The following is a 19,830-nucleotide window of genomic DNA, read 5'->3' as shown; positions in this document are numbered from 1 at the left end:
ACAAAAATAAATCAATAAATCAATCAAGAGCAAAACAAACCAACAATAAGCCTAATGGTTTTAGCCAGTCATGACCGAGTCCTTACCGCTCCAAGCACTGTTCTAAACTCTTGCTACTATTAGCTTATTTCATCCTTGCAATGAACTCATGAGGTAGTTCATGTTATTATTTGTTTTGTCAAATGACAAAACTAGATTGATCTCCAGAGGCAATTTGTCTAAAGGGACACAGAGATGTCATTAGCGTCACTAAGATTTGAATCAACAGATGCAGATGGGTGATTCGACAGCAATCCACTCGAAACACCATGCCACCCACTTAGGCGTGGCTTCTCAATACAGGCAGCTGTGAAGAGCGGCACAGCTTGTGTCATTTGGCCTTGCTCATACCTTGGCAGCTCAGAACAAAATGAGACATCATAACTAACAAAGCTAGTACAGAAAAAAAATGGCACTGACTAGGAATTCCCATTGTGGCTCAGTGGGTTAAGAATCCAACATAGGGTTCATGAGGATGTGGGTTCGATTCCTGACCTTACTCAGTGGGCTAAGGGTCCAGCATTGCCTCAAGCTGCAGCATAGGTGGCAGATTCAGCTCAGATCCGGCCTTAAAAAGAAAATTAAAAAAACCTGCACTAAATATTATCCAGTGTTGTTAATAAAGAAGGGAGCAGGATGCTGGCAGAAAAGGGTGGAGCCTCTGTACTGATTGCTATCCAGTGCTGCACATTCATTCCCAGCAACACTGCCCCAGACAGCACCACCACCAAGGCCCTATGTGCACTGATAACCTTAGCAGAGGAGCTTTCAGAAAATTCTGGTATTAATGACCCCTTCACAGACCTTTTAGAAAATTGGTTAAAAAAAAAAAATGATGAAATGGACTAGGAGCCTAAATCTTTACCCCTCAAATTGCTGTAGTGTTCGTGTCTTAGTTACATGTTATATAATTCCTTGTGCCAGAGGACTTCTTCAAAAATTAATAAAAACTGCCCTAACAAAGCAACTGGGCCCCCCTCCCCACCAAGCCAATATACTCCTGATGGACACAATAGAACATGAGAGCCAAACCCTGCTCAAAGAGTCTGAAGCAAAGAATATTTGATCAGAAATGAAAGGGGAGACCTGTGGAAAGTAACATAATGTCTTTTCTATCAAAGGAAACCTTGGTGACTCCAGTTTGCTGAAATGCCTTCCTGCGACCTCCCCCCCTCTTCTCCCAGTAACAACGTGTTTCAAATTAGCCAACCGGGAAGAATGTGTGCCCTGACCCGACCCATGGGGAAGGGGACAGGTCCATCACCTGCGTTAGGGATGAAGCGGGGAGGGTCCTTTGTTCGGCGCGCACACTTTTTGGAGCGCCCACGCCCTTCTGTAGAAGTAAAGAGCTCTTGTCGAGAAAAAAAAAATAAAATAAAATAACGAAAGAAGGGAGCAGACCATTGCAGCTTTAAAAACATCTATTTTCTATAAAAGTATGTCTTAGATTTGTAAAAGCCTTTCTTCTGCCATCCTCAAAACATTTAAAGGACCAGAAAATCAACAACGTTGTTCTTGCTAGCTCTGCTGTGTATTACATGGTTTGGCCAAATTCTGTTACAAAGAACAGGAAAGCAGGCAAGGAGAGAAAAATAGAGAAATAAGAAAAGAGTACATAATAGATGATTACCAAAAGTTATTGAGAATGACAGAAACAAATATTCTTTTTTTTTTTTTTTTTGTCTTTTTGCTATTTCTTTGGGCCGCTCCCACAGCATATGGAGGTTCCCAGGCTAGGGGTCCAATCGGAGCTGTAGCCACTGGCTTACGCCAGAGCCACAGCAACGCGGGATCCGAGCCGCGTCTGCAACCTACACCACAGCTCACGGCAACGCCGGATCGTTAACCCACTGAGCAAGGCCAGGGACCGAACCCACCACCTCATGGTTCCCAGTCGGATTTGTTAACCACTGCGCCATGACGGGAACTCCAGAAACAAATATTCTGAACGATGTCCTATTTATTGTACTTTAGTCTTCCCTGGGATCTGGTCATTAAATTGTTTTTTTCCTGAACAGCATGACTGTTAATTCCCCTGAGAATGTTATCAGTAACTGAGTAGGAGTTCCCATCATGGCACAGAGGAAACAAATCTAACTAGTATTCATGAGGTTGGAGGTTCGGTCCCTGGCCTTACTCAGTGGGTCAGGGATCTGGCATTGCCACAGCTATGGTGTAGGTCGCAGACATGGCTCAGATCCTGTGTTGCCGTGGCTGTGGCTGTGCTGCAGGCCGGCGGCTACAGCTCTGATTGGACCCCTAGCCTGGGAACTTCCATGTGCCGTGGGTGCAGCCTTAAAAAAAGACAATAAATAAATAAATGATTAGTACCTTGCTCCCATAAACAAATACCTTTACACAGTGCATTAGAAAATTTAGTCACTTTTCATGACTGGACTACCATTGGCAAAAATATCATTTCTGCTTTCTTTAAAATCATTAACTGCATTTCACTGCTACCTGAATTCTAGATATAAAAACAGTGCAATAATTTTAAGCAAAGCATTTAAGATCGGCTGAATAAACCTCGGAAGGATGGAAATGAATATTCTCAGCTCTTAACTATGAAATACGTATCAATCAAGAATATTTCCACATATTTCCAAATCTAAACATCATAGTTCCTTTAGGCGCAGTGAATATTTTTTCAACGTGTGAAGATAATCTTACGATGAGTTTTCTCTTCAAGTAAAATAAATGTAAGCTTCTGATTGCAATTTTGAAAGAGACATAATACACCAAGCTACATGTTACACAGCATGCAGTGACTGAGGACAGTAAACCGAGGGGGGAACTCTATTTCTGCTCCTCTACTCCGCAGCGAGAGGTAACTACCAAGTATATTGAAAAGCAGGACAAGACAGGCAGCAACCAGTCAGAAAGGATGTGGCAACCAATCAGAATGATGCTGGGATCATTCAGAACAGATGGTGTAACCAATCAGAAGGGATGCTGGCTGGAATATAGGTGAGGTCACACCTGGAGATGCAGCTAAATAGCAGCCCTGCCTACAACGGAAATGAACCCCATCTCTGCCCACGTTACTCAACTTTGCTCACACAGAAACTTATTTCTAGAAATTCAGATGATTTCTCAGATCTCATGAGACCTTTTCACTTTCCAGAGCCCCTTCCTCTCTGAGCTCTGGTGGAGGCAAATTCCCACTAAGCCTGACCTGAGAGCGGCATTATACATAAGTGACAGTTAACATCTATTGTGCCCATAAGTACCAAGCATTACTACACGTGTATTATCTTCCTTAATCTTTGTAACAACCCCGTAAGATGAGTGCTATTATCCTTGTTTTATTGGTAAGGAAACCAAGGCGTGGAGAAGTTGAGTCACTTGTTCCAGACCACACAACTAGTACATCCCTGAGCTGGTACTCAACCCCCGGGAGTCCTTCCCCTTAACTACCAGTTATGATATCACTGGCAAATAGGCATTCCCATTGACACCATATTTACAGCTCAAATCCATCCTTCCTTCTGGCTAAATGATAACGTGCCCAAGATGTTTTCCAATGTTTGCGCTGCTGCCGGGAACCCATGGAGTCAGTGACCAATGCTTTGTCTCCGGTGTGGTTGCCGGTGCTCCACCTCTGATCTAAATCGCTTCAAACAAACAGAAAGCAGTCCAGGAAGGCAGACAAGATGAAAGGACCTTACCTTATTCTCTTGTCCTCTACTTTTTTCAAATATTCATCTCTCTTGAGGACTCCCAGGATCATTTCCTTCTCGTGATCTAATAAAAATGACAGGTTGATGAACTCCGAATTCTTAGACATGGTAGTTCAGCAGCAGCTCTGAGCAGCAGCGGTTGAACTGTTCAGGTGGATCGATGTCCACAATTCTTAAGGTCCCCCTGAACTACCCAGTTGCTCGAGGTGCTTGATGCCGGGAGGCTCTTAGAAGGTCTCCGAAGAGCTGCTGACGGTAGGTCGGGATTCTTTCAGGCTGCACAGAAAACGGGTTCCCCCGGGATTACATTTCAAAACAGTCATTATTGTTTTCACTGAAAAAGATCTCCACAGCCTTTGCAGTGCTGTGTAGTCTGGTGGCAGCCGAGTTTCCCTAATGATGCTCAACTCTCATCCAGGAAGCTGCAGAGCAGGAATCAGACCCGCTGGCACAGAATCCAGGAAACACTGAAAAGATGGAGAAAACAAAGGAGAGAAAAAATAATTAGGCCATTTCCCCCACAGCACTTGTAAGAGTGCCTAATTTTTGAAACAGTGACATACCTACCTCAAAAAACATGGACTTATGAAATCATCATTGCATTTATTACCATCAAATAGTATTGAGATTTCACTGATTCCAGGTTCTCTGTGTCAATTCAGTTGCTTCCACTATAATGAGCTTCCTCGACCAGCCAGATCCCATCACCACCCTGGCAGCTGACCCAGGGGTGACATGGGTCACTGCTCTGGGACTCTAGGTGCGTGGTCTGGACTGTCCACAACAGGACAGGTTCCTTAGGTGGCTGCCCTCCCTCCCTCCCCCTACTAGAATGACTGCATAAAAAAGCACTGCTGGCAAAGCAAATATGAACCAGTGCTGCATGTATCAACCTAAATCTCTCTCACAAATACAATGCTCAATGAAAAAAAATGAAGTTGCAGAAGAATTCATGCAGCATAATAACACATGTACGAAGGAAACAACTTTCAAAAAACTTACATCTAATTTAAGCCCACATACATGTGTAGCATAATATAAGGAAAGTCGTTGGAAATTCACAGAGATGCACTCAGAGGAGAGAACACAGGTACTTCACCCACTGGGTGATGTTTTATTCTCAATATAGGTTTAGATCATATGATATACATGGCTATTTGTGAATTATTCCAGGTCTGTATTAGATACTGCAAAATAGCTATTTTAAAACTACCCCTTGGCAGCGTTCCCTTGTGGTGCAGTGCGTTAAGGATCCAGCATTGTCACTGCAGCAGCTCAGGTCACTGCTGTGGCAGAAGTTCAATCTCTGGCCTGGGAACTTCTGCATGCAGCGGGTGCAGACAAAAAAACCCTACCCTTCGGTCAACATAAGCTCACCAGGCCTTCTCCCTCATATTAACTCTTGAGCACATTCTTTCGTTGGCTTGGTACCTGGATTCTCCCTATGCATCCATTTAAGAATGATGGCTCTGGAGTTCCCATCTTGGCACAGCGGAAACAAATCCGACTAGGAACCACAAGGTTGTGGGTTCGATGCCTGGCCTGGCTCAATGGGTCAAGGATCCGGCGTTGCTGTGAGCTGTGGCTGGCAGCTGTAGTTCTGATTCACCCCCTAGCCTGGGAACTCCATATACCACAGGTGCGGCCCTAAAAAGACAAAAAGTCCAAAAAATAAAAAAAAATAAAAAAAGAATGATGGCTCTTAGCGTGACCTACTGGGTTTTACGACTTGGCATCATCCCATGACACTGTCCCTCGGCTTCCCTCCAGGACTCTAACTACAATCTGCAGGCAAGTTAACATTTGGTTTGGTTGGTTCTAGCCAGATTTCTATGCATAACTAGATACTTACTCAAAGGCTACTCTGGGGGCCTTCAAGTTACCATAGGGTCAAGGCGACCTCAAATGCTTCTATCTGAAAAGACAGACTCTTTATCAGGACCTCTCTAACTTGCCAAAGTCCCCGTGTGTTTGTTCGCTACATTGTACAGGAAACCAGAACGTTGCTGAAATGGCTCCGAACTGAACTGCTTCCTATAGACCAAGAGCTATTCCCCTGGAAGGGAAACTGGCCAGGTCTCAGAGAGTGAAGATGCTACATCTACTCCAGGCCTTTTCCTCCATATCCAAAGTCCGAGAGGCTGCAGGAGCCAGAGGCTCCCAAGGTTGACATCAAGAGGAAGCCCCAAGGTTAAGAGCAGCAGGGGCTCTTCATAAAGGTTTGGGTTTTGTTTCTTTCTTTTTCTTTAATTGAAGCATAGCTGATTGACAATGTCATGTTAGTTTCAGGTGTCCAACACAGTGATTCAGTTTTATATATGTATATACATATAGACCGTGTTTTATATATATATATATATATATATATGTATATTTTATTTATGTGTATACATACACATATACCCTTTTTCAGATTCTTTTCCTTTATAGGTTATTACAAAATAGTGCGTAGAGTTGCCCGTGCTATACAGGAGGTCTTTGTTGGTTGTCTGTTTCACGTGCAGTAGTGTGTATATGTTAAGCCCATCCTCTTACCTCCCCTCGCCTTCTCCACTGGTAACCAAACTTATTTACAAAGTACAAACAGACCCACAGGCACAGACAGGTTTCGTTTTTATATCAGCATCGATTGCAGTCTGTCTCAGGTAAAGAATGCAGCTATTTTTCCTACCCCTGTGTCTCATTTGGTTTCATGCAGAAAGAGAAAAACCACTTGGCAGCTGAGTTAATGAATGTTATCATTACAGTCAAGTTCACGTAAGACATATGGTATATCTGATGGAGTTCCCTTCGTGGCTCAGTGGTTAGTGAACCCGGCTAGGAACCATGAGGATGCAGGTTCGATTCCTGGCCTGGCTCAGTGGGTTAAGGATCCAGCATTGCCATGAGCTGTGGTGTAGGTCGCAGACGTGGTTCAGATCCCGCGTGGCTGTGGCTGTGGCTGTGGCTGGCAGCTGCAGCCCCAATTCAACTCCTAGCCTAGGAAACTTCCACATGCCACGAGTGCATCCCTGAAAAAAAAAAAATAGACATAAGGTGTATTTGAAATGTCAGATGCAGAATATCCTATGTGATTGTTCAAAAGAATTGTATTTAGAATGCATTCAAAGGGTTGGGAGCTCTAAAAATGCTTGACCTGAACCTTATGATTATCCTTACCTTGGCTGTATAGTTTTGCCCTTTAAAACTCCCTAAAAAAAAAGGAAAAAGAAAAATTAGCCCTAAATGGATGTTTATTCCTCTATACGTGGACCCATAGAGCTAAAGTGTAAACAAATGACCAAGGAGATCAATAATTGACAAAATTTTATCAAGAAAATCAGGATGTATCTCCAGAAGGCAGGGCTGGACTGGGAGTGTAATTTAGTGACATGGAATCTAAATGATGGTCATCCAGTCCTTCTGGAAAAACACAGGATGGAGAAGAGGGGACAATGAGCTTGGGCAGAGAAGAAGAAGATCCAAGGAGCTAGAAGCTGATGGTGCCCACCCAGACCCTGACAAGGGCATAAGCCTCTGGGCCTCAAAATGAAAATAACCTATTTGTTCTCAGTAAAACCTGATCCATGTTGGATGATGAGGCCTCCGTCTGGCAAATTTTCATGCGATTCATCACTCAAAGCATACAACTCTTTCCTCTTGCTTGAATTTTCCTTCCTTCCGAACTCTTCTAGTTGCAGGTTGGCTTCCTCTAGAGCTCTCCCTTCAGGGATGGATGCCAATGGAATCTTCTGTGTCTGGTTTAGCCGGAACCTATGTTTGACCCGTTCTTGGTATGCTGACCCAATCACCTTTCAGAGCCTTCAAAGCACCAGAATCTGGGTTGTAGTTTGTTCACTTAAGTATGTACTTTTTATTTTTTGGCCACACCTGTGTGTGTGGAAGCTCCCAGGCCAGGGATCGAATCCGAGCCGCAGCAGTGACCATGCCAGGTTCCTAACCTGCTGAGCCACAAGGGAACTCCAAGTATGTACCTTTTTTTAATAATAAAGTGCAATTGATTTATAATGTTCTGTCAACTTCTGCTGCTTTTTAAATTTTTTTATTAAAGTGTAATTTTTTTACTTTTTTTAATTCTGTCTTTTCAGGGCTGCACCTGTGGTATATGGAGGTTCACAGGCTAGGAGTCCAATCAGACCTGTAGCCACCGGCCTACACCACAGCCACAGCTATGCTAGATTCGAGCTGCATCTGCGACCTACACCACAATTCATGGCAATGCTGGATCCTTAACCCACTGAGCGAGGCCAGGGACCGAACCCACATCCTCATGATGCTAGTGGGGTTCGTTAACCACTGAGCCATGACGGGAACTCCTAATCTTTTTACTTTTTAAAGTATAATCAGATGCACTACTTTTTGACATCTCTTTCCAGCCAGTTCATAGCCCTTCTTGTTGAATCGCTTACCTACTATGTACACACTTTTGTCAAGTGGAAAAAAATTGAGTACAAATAATCATGAGTACATTTTACCTAGAGGTGATTCTCATTCTATTAGTTAAATGTGCCCAGGAACCACTAGTCAGATTGAGACAAATTCATTTTTATTTTGTTCTCCAACACCATCACTTAAGCAGATCTAAATCTCTCTCCCTTGAACATTTCAGATACAGATTTTTCCTTCTCTGGCCAGAAGCCTTACTGAACTGAGCTGAAATACTTGACAAGCTGGCAAGGTAGTCTGTATGTCATTCTCCTGCCTTTGACATAGATGGCTCAGGACAGGTCAGTAACTGTGCTCAGCATCACACAAGATGCGATCATCAAAAATTCTCACAGCATCACACAGAGGCATAAGTTGTTTTTTTTTTTAAGCATCTGATTTGTATAATACACTTAAAATTAATAGAGGTTGATAATTCAGTCAAAGGAAAGGGTATATCTGAATGTACTTCATTATAGGGTACTTAAAATGCAGCTTTAAAAATAGAATGTTTCTTTAAGTGCTCTTAGGAGGAAATTAACACAATAAAATTGATTTCTTGTTTGCCTGTTACTGTGTGACAACACAACAGTTCACTGGATTTCCAGCACACTGAGAGGGATGTTTAGGATGCCTAGAGTAACCAGCTAAAGAGCAGGTGCAAAAGTCACTTGGTAGTGTCTTTTAAAGAGAGGAGCAGGCAAGACTACATGTCACTGTCAAAAGGTGAGAGGTGCCAGAGAGATAAAGATGCTGTGAGGAGGAAAATGAATAGCTCTTTTACTAGGAATCCCAAGCTGAAAGACGTTAAGGGTCGATGCTATGAAATTGCAGGCATTTATTTTCATCAGAGCAATTTCTTCTCATATGGGCAACTCTATGTGGCATAGCCTATGGGAGTGCAGTAGTTGAATTTCTCTTTCGCAAAGGTATTAATTCCCCAAACAATAACAGGAAGGCCAACTAACAATACCACCAGCTTTATAATGATGTTTCAGGAACAGTATCCTCAGAATGTCCCACAGTAATAAGAGCTAATACTAAGATAATTCAACAAATCCTTAGGACCCCCTTGCAAAATAAATTTTAATACCCCCATTTTATACATGAGAAAACTGAGGGAGAGAAAAATTACTATGTCCAAAGTCTCACAGCCAGTAAGTAACTCAGAGCCGTCTGGTTTCAAGGATCCTGCCTCCAACTGTCTTGGTGATGGTGTCTCAGTGCGCCCATGGAACAACGGGACCCCACAACTTCTCAGAATCCTTCATAATCTGATATTCACTGTGAACCTTCACAGATCCCTAGGTTTTGAAAACTATTCTTGGTCATTAATCTTGGCATTACTTATTTTGATATTTTCAAACCAAAGACTAGGTCTATCTTTAAAAAAGGAAAAAAAAAAAAAAAAACGGTTAGGAGAAAACCTAAATAAATTCGAGAAAGATCTGAAGGAAAAATCAGAGGACACACTTATGTCATAATATCTGTTCGTTCCCCCGCATGATTTTTTAACTACCAAGACCTCCGAAATTGGACATTGCCAGAAAAAGTCCCACAGAACAGACCATAAAGAAATTTTAAATATCTGTCCTGAGGAAGCCAGTGAAAAGAAAGTGAAAAGAAACAAGAGACAAGCTGGGGAGTTCCCGTCGTGGCGCAGTGGTTAACGAATCTGACTAGGAACCAGAAGGTTGCGGGTTTGATCCCTGGCCTTGCTCAGTGGGTTAATGATCCGGCGTTGCCGTGAGCTGTGGTGTAGGTCTCAGACGCGGCTCGGATCCTGCGTTGCTGTGGCTCTAGCGTAGGCTGGTGGCTACAGCTCCGATTCGACCCCTAGCCTGGGAACTTCCATATGCCTCGGGAGCGGCCCTAGAAATGGTAAAAAGACAAAAAATAAAAATAAAAATAAAAAATAAAGAAAGAAAGAAATGTGTTTAAAAAAAAAAAAGAGACAAGCTGGGAAAGTAAGACTGTTCCATATGAGGCAGAAAAGAAGGATTCATATCTAGAAAATATAAAGCGCTCCTACAAATTACAAGAAAATGAACCAATAAAACAAGGGGCAAAAATACAAAGAGGTAGCCCACAGAATTAGCGATTCACGAGCAACACATATAAACATGAAAAGATGCTTATTTAGCTCACTGGTAATTCAAATGCAAACTATAGCAAGAAAAATTGTTTTTAGTTTCCCCATCAGATTAGGAAAATGTGAAAAACCAAAAATCCATTATCATCCAGTGTTGGGTAAGGCTGTGTGGAAATGGGCAGGTTTATGGCCCACGGGTGGAAGCGGAAATAGGTCCCACCCTCAGTCAAAGGAGAATTCTCTATGGGTCTCTTCCATATTTACATGTCTCATGAGCAGAAGCACTAACTGGCCTTCTGCGGTGGACCATTCTTCCAGAAATATTCGTATAGTGACCAGTAAGACTTGGCATGTCTCTCTCTGGAGCCAAGAGAAGATTTCTTTCATAGCGCAAAACTCTCCCTCAAGGGTAGAGGGCAGCTTGGCCGGCAGTCCCTTGTAAAAAAATTTGGATTCCCTGCGTTCAGGGGCCCTTGGCTGTTACACACTCCACCACGTGCACAATTTCCACCTGGGCACTTGAGGGCAAGGGGAACCAAGGCAAAGATGAAGCTGATGAGACTTGCTGTGCTGTGAGTAAGAAAATCCACCTATCTGACTCAAGATTGCACATCTTTGACTGTCATACATGAAACTGTGACAGGCCTACTTCTTAGCTTGAAAAGTAGGGTAAAATCTTAGAGCCTTTATGGTTCCTGTCAACCTTTTTTAGAGGATGAATTGAATCTTTCGAAATTGGTCAAAGGCAGGTGACTGGATTAAGAAGATGTGGAATATTACTCAGCCATCAAAAAGAACAAAATAATGCCATTTGCAGCGACATGGATGGGAACTAGAGACTCATACTGAGTGCAGTCAGTCAGAAAGAGAAAGACAAATACCATATGATATCACTTAGATCTGGGATCTAATATATGGCACAAAAGAACCTTTCCACAGAAAAGAAAATCATGGACTTGGAGAGTAGACTTGTGGTTGCCAAGGGGTGAGGGGGAGAGAGTGGGATGGATTGGGAGCTTGGGGTTAATAGATGCAGACTATTGCCTTTGGAATGGATAGGCAATGAGATCCTGCTGTGCAGCACTGGGAACTATATCTAGTCACTTATGATGGAGCATGATAATGTGAGAAAAAAGAATCTATACATGTATGTGTAACTGGGTCACCATGCCGTACAGTAGAAAATTGACAGAACACTATAAAACAGCTACAATGAAAAAAAAATAAAAATTATTAAAGAAAATTTGGTCAATGGGTACAAAGTTTCAGTTATGCTAGCTAGATAAGTCCTAGAGACCTACTGTAGAGCCCAGTACCTGTAGCTAACAATACTGCGTTGTGTACTTAAAAATATGCTGTGTCCTTATCACACACACACACACATATATATATATACACGCACACACATACATAAATCAGATGAAAGGAAACTTTTGGACGTAATAGATGTGTTTATGGCACTGAAGTGGTGGTTTCAAAGGTGGGTACTTATCCCCAAACTCATTAACTTGTATACATTAACTACACAGCTTTGTTATGTCAATCGTACATCAATAAAGTTTTTTTTAATTAACTTTTTAATGTTTTTGGATACTTTTTTTTTTTTTTTTGTCTTTTTGGGGCCGCACCTGTGGCATATGGAAGTTCCCAGGCTAGGGATCCAATCAGAGCTGTTGCTGCTGGCCTACGCCAGAGCCACAGCAACGCCAGATCCGAGCTGCGCGTCTGCGACCTACACCCCAGCTCACGGCAACACCAGATCCTTAACCCACTGAGCGAGGCCAGGGATCGAACTCGCAACCTCATGGTTCCTAGTCGATTCGTTTCTGCTGCGCTACAAATGGAACTCCCCGTTTTTGGATACTTTTAAGAATACGTTTTATAGATAATACCTCTGCGTACATGAGAGGATAATGTATAGATACTCACTGCGGAATAAGCATCAAGAGTGAAAATTTTGAGACAGCCTCAAGTTACAGCAATACCATGGTCCCATATTAAAGTGAGGTATTCACTTCAATATGTATTGACTTGGCATTCCCTGGTGGCTCAGTGGGTTAAGGACTTGGTGTTGTCACTGCTGTGGCTCTGGTTACTGCTGTGGCACAGGTTGCTAGGAACTTCTGCCTGCTGTGTGCACGGCCAGAAAAAAAGGACTGACATGGAAGGATCTAACCTACACTGTTCGCTAAAAGGACACAGACATTTATGCTTTTAAATGCATATGTATAAAAAAAGAAAAATAAACAAATAAATAAATGCATATGTATGTAGGGATTTCAGTGCATTAAGAACCCAACATAGTGTCCGTGAGGATGCAGGTTCTATTGCTGGCCTCACTCAGTGGGTTAAGTACCTGGCATTGGGGAAAGCTGCAGCCTAGGTCACAGATTCGGCTTGGAACCAATATTGCTGTGGCTGCGGTATATCGGCCAGCAGCTGTAGCTCCAGTTCAACCCTCAGACCAGGAATTGGATATGCCTCAGGTGCGACCTTAAAATAAGTAAAGAAATAAATGCGTATGTCTGTAATGCAATGTCGTCAATATACATATACATACATAAAACATGTAGCTATACAGAAAGAGGCACAGAGTGACGCATACTGATACGTTAATCTGTATAAAGATGGGAGCTGGACTGCCAAGGATTGCAGGAGGCATGAAAAGGGGCTTATTTCCACATTGATGATTATTTTATGTATATTCATATAATGCTATATGATTTATGTCTTTTAACATTTTTAAGAAACGATAAGGTGTAGGAACAGATAGCGTTAGAAGCACAAGACAGAAGCCAAAAATAATGTTAAGAATTTGATCTTAGAAGAGTGCAGGTGACACTGCCAGCAAGAGGGGAGTTGGGGAAACACGCTAGTTTGGGTGGGTAATAACTGGTGGTGGTTTTAGACAGGTGGTGAGTTAGGCGGCGGTACCCTCCGGGCTCTCCAGCATCACCATTTCTCTCCTCCGTTCTTACGGTCCTCCGTCGGAGTCCCCCAAAACACCCATGAGATGACCGTCCCGCCTATGCCTAAGTCCTTCGGTGTCTTTCCTTTGCCCTTGGAAGTTCAAATTGCTTAATCTGGTTACAAAATCCTTCACGCCTGGATTTCTTCTTGCCCAGCCCTCTCTCTCATAACCACACTCAACGCTTCCTTCCCCTAACGAATCCACGATCTTCCTCGTGCCCAGACGTTCCTACTTGCAAGACTCTCCACGTGGAACACGCTCCCCTTGCCCCCTTCATCCACTCACGGCTAAATAGCCACAACTATCTGCTTCAATGCCTCTGCAACTAGCTCAGGGATCTGTAAGAGGCGGAATAATGGCCCCAAAGATAATCCTGTCCTCCTCACCACAACCTCTGCAGGTGGGACCGAGTGAAGGACCTTGGGCAGGGAAATCACCGTGGATCAGCCAGATGTGTCCAAAGGCATCACAATGGCACTTACGAGGGGGAGATGGCAGAGTCGGAAAAGGAAGGGTAAGGAAAGCAGCAGAAGTCAGAGTGAAGGTCGTTGAAGGTGGAGGAAGGGACCATGAGCCAAGGCATGCAGGCAGCTCTTAGAAGCTGGAAAAGGCAAGGAAATGGATCCTGCCCTGGAGCCTCCAGAAGAAATATAATCATGGCCAACTGCATGACTTTAGCTTCACAAGACTTATTTCAGAGTTCTAATGAATGAGATAAAAAAAAAAAAAATACCCTGGGGAGTTCCTGTTGTGGCTCAGCAGTAATAAGTCTGATTGATATCCATGAGGATGTGGGTTCGATCCCTGGCCTTGTTCAGTGGGTTAGGGATGCGGCATTGCTTTCAGCGGTGGTGTAGGTTGCAGATGAGGCTCGGATCTGGCGTTGCTGTGGCTGCAGTGTAGGCCAGCAGCTACAGTTCCGATTTGATCCCTAGCCTGGGAACGTAAATACGCCGAGAGAGTGGCCCTAAAAAGACAAAAAATAAAATAAAAAATAGACACTGGGAGTTCCTGTTTCGACTTGGTGGGTTAAGAACCCGACTAGTCACTTACAGGTGGAATCTGAAAAAAGGACAGACTGAACTTCTTTGCAGAACAGATGCTGACTCACAGACACTGAGTCTCCAGAGGAGACAGTTTGGGGGGTGGGGGGAATGTGCCTGGGCTGTGGGATGGGAATCCTGTGAAATCAGATTGCGATGATCATTATACAACTACAGATGTGATACATTCATTTGAGTAATTAAAAAATTAAAAAAAGAAATGGTAGATTTTAAAGCAAAGAATGTGAGACCTGAAATAAATTATTTCTGCAAGAAAAAAAAAAAAAGAACCCAACTAGTTTCCATGAGGATGAAGGTTTGATCCCTGGACTCACTCAGTGGGTTAAGGATCCAGCACTGCTATGAGCTGTGGTGTTGGTCGCAGAAGCAGCTCGGATATTGCATTGCTCTGGCTGTGGTGTCAACTGACAACTGCAGCTCTGATTGCAACCCTAGCCTGGGAACTTCCATATGCCACAGATGCAGCCCTAAAACGACAAGGAAAAAAGAAAACAAAAAAACAAACACTGGAGAAGGAACACCTACAGGAAAAATGAGAACACACAGCACCTCCTCTCAGTAAAGAATGCTGATCAGCCTGAGGTCAGGCTCTATGCCGACACAGAGTGGAAAAAGGAAACGAAACTCTGGGAAGATGCTTGAGATGAAGAATTTGAACAATATTGCGGCTCTGTGGGCGCCACTGTGGTACCAGTGGAATTAGAGTGGAACGGACCCCTGACATAGTATTAGGGTGACCTCTTTACTATGGCTGCCTGATTCTCAACCTACAGTAGCTTCTTTCTTCCAATAATTCTGTATTACAGAATTCCATTCGACTGCCACCTTTAGAGGAGATATATGCAAAATAAACAGAAAACCCTGTTTCCCTTCATTTAAAAAAATTACCAGGGAGACTATGAGAATAAGAGAAGGATCCATCACCTAAGATGCAGGAAGAAGAGCAACGACCAACATTTCCTTGGAAACTTTCTATGAAAGGGAAGCTTATTCATTCCAAACCCAGCAGGTACAATCATGTCTTCATGTTTCAGTTATCTTTTGCTCAGTAACAACCCACCCCAAAATTGAGTAGCTTAAAACAAAACTGTTAGCATTATCTTTCTCGGTTTTGTGGGTGGACTGGGCTTAACTGGGAGGCACGCATTTGGTGTCTCTTGGGAGGCTGTGGTCAGACGGCAGGTGGGGCTGAAAGTCCTATGACTGGGTGGGGGGTTAAGGGTAAACGTGCTCAGATAACTGGCAGCTGAGGTCAGCTGAGGCTGGGACCACAGCGCCTACGAGTGGCTGCTCCCTCGTGGCGGCCACAGGGTAGTCAAGGCTTTTTACACAGCGGCTGGCTTTCCCCAGAGCAAGTGGAACCCAGGCAGAGACTGTAAGACAGCTGAGGACTTAGCGTTGGAATGTCCAGAACATGACTACAGCCATGTTTTACTGGTCACATAAATCACGAAAGCCACCCCAGAAAAGAGGCGGTGAATTAGATTCCAAAGGAATGAGAATAAGTCAAGAATTTGTGGCTATGCAAGACAAAAAAAAAAAAAAAAAAAAAAAAAAAAAAAAAGGAGTTCCCGTCATGGCGCACTGGTTAACGAATCCAACTGGGAACCATGAGGTTGTGGGTTCGATCCCTGGCCTTGCTCCGTAGGTTAAGGATCCAGTGTTGCCGTGAGCTGTGGTGTAGGCTGCAGACATGGCTCGGATCCCGTGTTGCTGTGGCTCTGGCGTAGGCCGGTGGCTACAGCTCCGATTTGACCCCTAGCCTGGGAATCTCCATAAGCCACGGGAGCGGCTCAAGAAAAGGTAAAAAGACCAACAACAACAACAACAAAAGAATTTGTGGCTATGTTAATTTACTAAACTTCACTTATCACTTATCTCACTTCCTCAGATACAGGATGTGTAAGGCTGTGGTTACCAGGAACTTGAAGATCAAGGGTCATGTGTTCTCCCAATTTTTGATGGGAATGGAAAAAAACTGTGTATATGCCAGGATTCCCTGGTTTTGGTTTCCAGGCTAGTACAAGTGTAGGCACTTTTAACCACACAAAGAGATGTAAGCAGGGCTGCAGATGCTCAGCTGTTAAGAGAGAAAAATACTAAGAGTCATTATTATTTTCCACACACAGATGCACAGATCAGTGAAATGGGAGCACAGGGTACTGGTGGGTGTTGGGAGAAAACCGGTTCCACGGGTTCCGGGGACCCAGGAAAGGGTAAGAGAGCATGAGAAGAAAATATTCCCAATGCAGGGCCTGATGAGTAAAACTGAAGGCTCCTCAGAGATTTCTGTAAGATGAGTGGATGCCTCATTATTTGCAGGAGAGTCATAAACTGTTTTGAAGGACAGCTGATACCTTAGACGATCAACCATGACTACAGAAAAAATACATGTATGTTCACCTTGCAAAAACATATAGATTCTAACAGAAAAGGGCAGTGACTTTAGGAGTTTGTAAACTGGAGTCACCCAAAGGTTTAGGGTCCACAGGGTAAAGGACTGCTGATACGAAGCCCTCAAAATCACACGCTCTCTCTATGTAGCCTCTCAGAGTTGGTGTTGGACAAAAAATGTGGGACTTTGGAAACTCATGGGATTAATTCTACTTCCCTGAGGAAATAATACAGACAAGCTACTATAGATTTTTGCACCTCAGTTTATTCATCTGTAAAATGGGAATATTAAAATACACTTTCTTGGTTTACTGTGAATCTTAAAATGAATTAGTGCATGCAAAGTGCCTAACACAGTATCTGGCACATAAAAGATGTTCAAAAGAATTTTGAGACCCCTCCGTCCTTTCTGGTCTTATACTGCAGTTAGCAATGTCATTAAAATAGATCAGTAAAAACATATCTCCATTCCTTTTGATTCACTGAGTACCCAAAGGTCTCTCTCTAGCTTCCTAGGCTTTCTAACAAGAATCTGGAATTCCCGCCATGGTTCAGTGGTAACAAACCCAACTAGTATCCGTAAGGATGTGAGTTTGATCCCTGGACTTGCTCAGTGGGTTAAGGATCCGGTGTTGCCATGAGCTGTGGTGTAGATTGCAGATGGGGCTTGGATCCCGCATTGGTGTGGCTGTGGTGTAGGCCAGCAACTACAGCTCCAGTTGGCCCCCTAGCCTGGGAACTTCCATATGCCGTGGGTGTGGCCCTAAAAAGACTAAAAGAATTTACAAACTTCTTGGCCATTGCTTAGGAACTCCACAATTTTTACTAGTAACAAAAGTTTTATTGATGCTAAGACTCATTTACATGTGATAACATGCTGTAAGGTTCCTAACATGAAGGTAAGTGGAAACACTTGGTATATAAAATTACTTATACGGTATGATTCCAAAAGTGTTAAAGAAAATACATACACACCTAAATATTATAGAAGAAGAATGGAAGTCAAAATATTAGGTTTATCTCAGCGTTATTATAGCTGTAGTTTAATTTCTCTACAATTGTCTTTGTTTCCATGTTTCTAGATATATTACTTACAAAGTCAGTTTAAAAAAACAGCAAATGTCATCCCTGTTAAAACTATTTTCTAGCCCTACTAGCTTAACTTCATACGTCATGATACGCAATGCATATATCCACTGATTATCATGCGTGACTACTGAACAGGGAAGAAAATCAGCAGTAGAGTCATACAGTTTTGTGATTAATAAACGTATCTTTGAAGTAATGATTAATTCACTGCGACATGTTCAGTCTGGAAAAAAATAAAACCAAAGAACAGATGCAATGGATTACAGAGGAAATAAATGTTCATACAAGAAACTGTTGGGTCTAGGGGACGCACAGATGTAGAAAGCATGGGCTCTGTTCCCAAAGAGCTTGTCTACTTTACAGTGGAGACAGAAGGGAAAAAAAAAAAAAGAAAAAGGAAGAAAGAAACACTCCAGTCATAAATGCCAACCTGGCTTTGAAAACACAAAGAAGGAAATTAGGAAAAGCAAAGGGGGTCACTGTAGGATGGCAAGACAATAAATATGAACAGGCATGAGTACACATGACCAGTCCGGGGAAGAGCCAATAAATCCGGGGTGGGATCTGAGTTCACGGTGAAGAAGTGAAAGGGAGGAGGGTGCCAGCCAGAACGGAATCTGGTGTCCAAATAAAGTCCCTGGACTTTATCCAGTGTTTTTCCAAACCGTGTCTTTGGGAATGGTTTCTTAGGAAACACAGCAAGGCAGGTTGCACGGCCAACCCCGTGGTGCCGACCTCGGCTTCAAACAGAGCAGCTCAGCTTTTATCTGTTCTGTAAGTTGGATTTCCTGGGAGGATTTTATTTGAAGAAAGAGTTCCATGCCCTTAAAAAGCCTGAAAACTGCTCCCAGGCTGTGCAACTGGTGAGTGCTTTTAAGCCAAAGAAGAGCACGCACCGATCTCTGTTTTGAAAGACATCAGTATTCGGTGATGGTGTGAGAAGGTGGAGGTTATATAGACAATGAGAGCTGGTGCAGGAGGGCCAGGGAGCCCATGGAAACTGAAGCTGTGTTAGTGGGAAAGGAACAAAGGGTCATTTTTCAGATACTTGAGAATGATCTCAATAAGGTCCAGTTACCAACGAGATGTGGGTGGTAGGAAAGAGAGTGACTCAGAGGCTTCCATCGTGGGGAACCACAGCAAAATTCTGAAATTTTAGAGAACATAAGAACCGCCTATGGGGCTTGTTCAAACCCAGATTCCTGAGGTTCCACCTCCAGATATCCTGATTGAATAGAATGAGAGTAAAGCCCAGGAATGTCAATGTGAATACTGCTTTTTGGGGTTTGTTTTTGTTTTTTGTCTTTTTCTAGGGCTGGACCTGTAGCATATGGCGGTTCCCAGGCTAGGGGTCTCATCGGAGCTATAACCATCGTTTGACGCCACAGCCACAGCAACGGGGGATCCGAGCCACGTCTGCAACCTCCACCACAGCTCACGGCATCACCGGATCCTAACCCACTGAGCGAGGCCAGGGATTGAACCCACACTCTCATGGTTCCTAGTTGGATTCATTAACCACTGAGCCACGACGGGAACTCCAGGAATACTGCTAACAGAGAGAGAGGATATGAGACAAAAAAGACTGAGAGAAAAAAAATTCATTAAAAGCTTTAGAATGGATAAGCAATGAGGGCCTACTGTATAGCACAGGGAGTTCTATCCAATCTCTTGGGATAGAACATGATGCAAGACAGTGTGAGAAAAAGAATGTATATATATGCATGACTGGGTCACTCTGCTGTACAGCAGAAATGGATGCAATACTGTAAATCACCTGGATTTTAACAGAAAATAAAATTTAAAAAATTTTGGACATGTCAAGGTCCAGGTGCTTATGAGGCCAATATCGACAAAGACCTATTCCGAAGGGCATTTGGAATATGGAACTAGAGTTCATCAGAGACGTCTACACTAGAGGCATTGAACTGAGAATCACTGGTACCTATGTTGTGGCTGAAATCATGCAAGTGATAATACACAGGAAGAGGAAAAGAAGGCCAGGGGAAGGACGATGAGGAGCCGTGATCTTTAAAAGCAGAGAAAAAGGAACAAATGAGCTGATGAAAGAGATGG

General features: G+C 43.2%; 1 protein-coding gene across 11 annotated transcripts in view; it reads right to left on the bottom strand.

Annotated features, from left to right (window-relative positions):
* SYTL5 (synaptotagmin like 5) overlaps window positions 1–19,830 on the bottom strand; it is a 267,832-nt gene that overhangs the window by 129,713 nt on the left and 118,289 nt on the right. For 9 of the 11 annotated variants that reach the window (XM_021079659.1, XM_021079658.1, XM_021079661.1 and 6 more), the window contains exon 2: window positions 3,708–4,186. In XM_021079659.1, coding sequence (XP_020935318.1) covers window positions 3,708–3,826 — 119 coding nt within the window. In that variant the 5' untranslated portion in view covers window positions 3,827–4,186. Of the gene's footprint in view, window positions 1–3,707; window positions 4,187–6,878; window positions 6,911–19,830 lie in introns of all 11 variants that reach the window. The other 2 variants (XM_021079656.1, XM_021079655.1) reach the window with 1 other exon arrangement.

Source organism: Sus scrofa, chromosome X (assembly GCF_000003025.6).
Source record: "Sus scrofa isolate TJ Tabasco breed Duroc chromosome X, Sscrofa11.1, whole genome shotgun sequence".
Taxonomy (NCBI): domain Eukaryota; kingdom Metazoa; phylum Chordata; class Mammalia; order Artiodactyla; family Suidae; genus Sus; species Sus scrofa.
The sequence above is the reverse complement of the archived record's forward strand: the minus strand, read 5'-3'. Positions and strand labels throughout refer to the sequence as shown.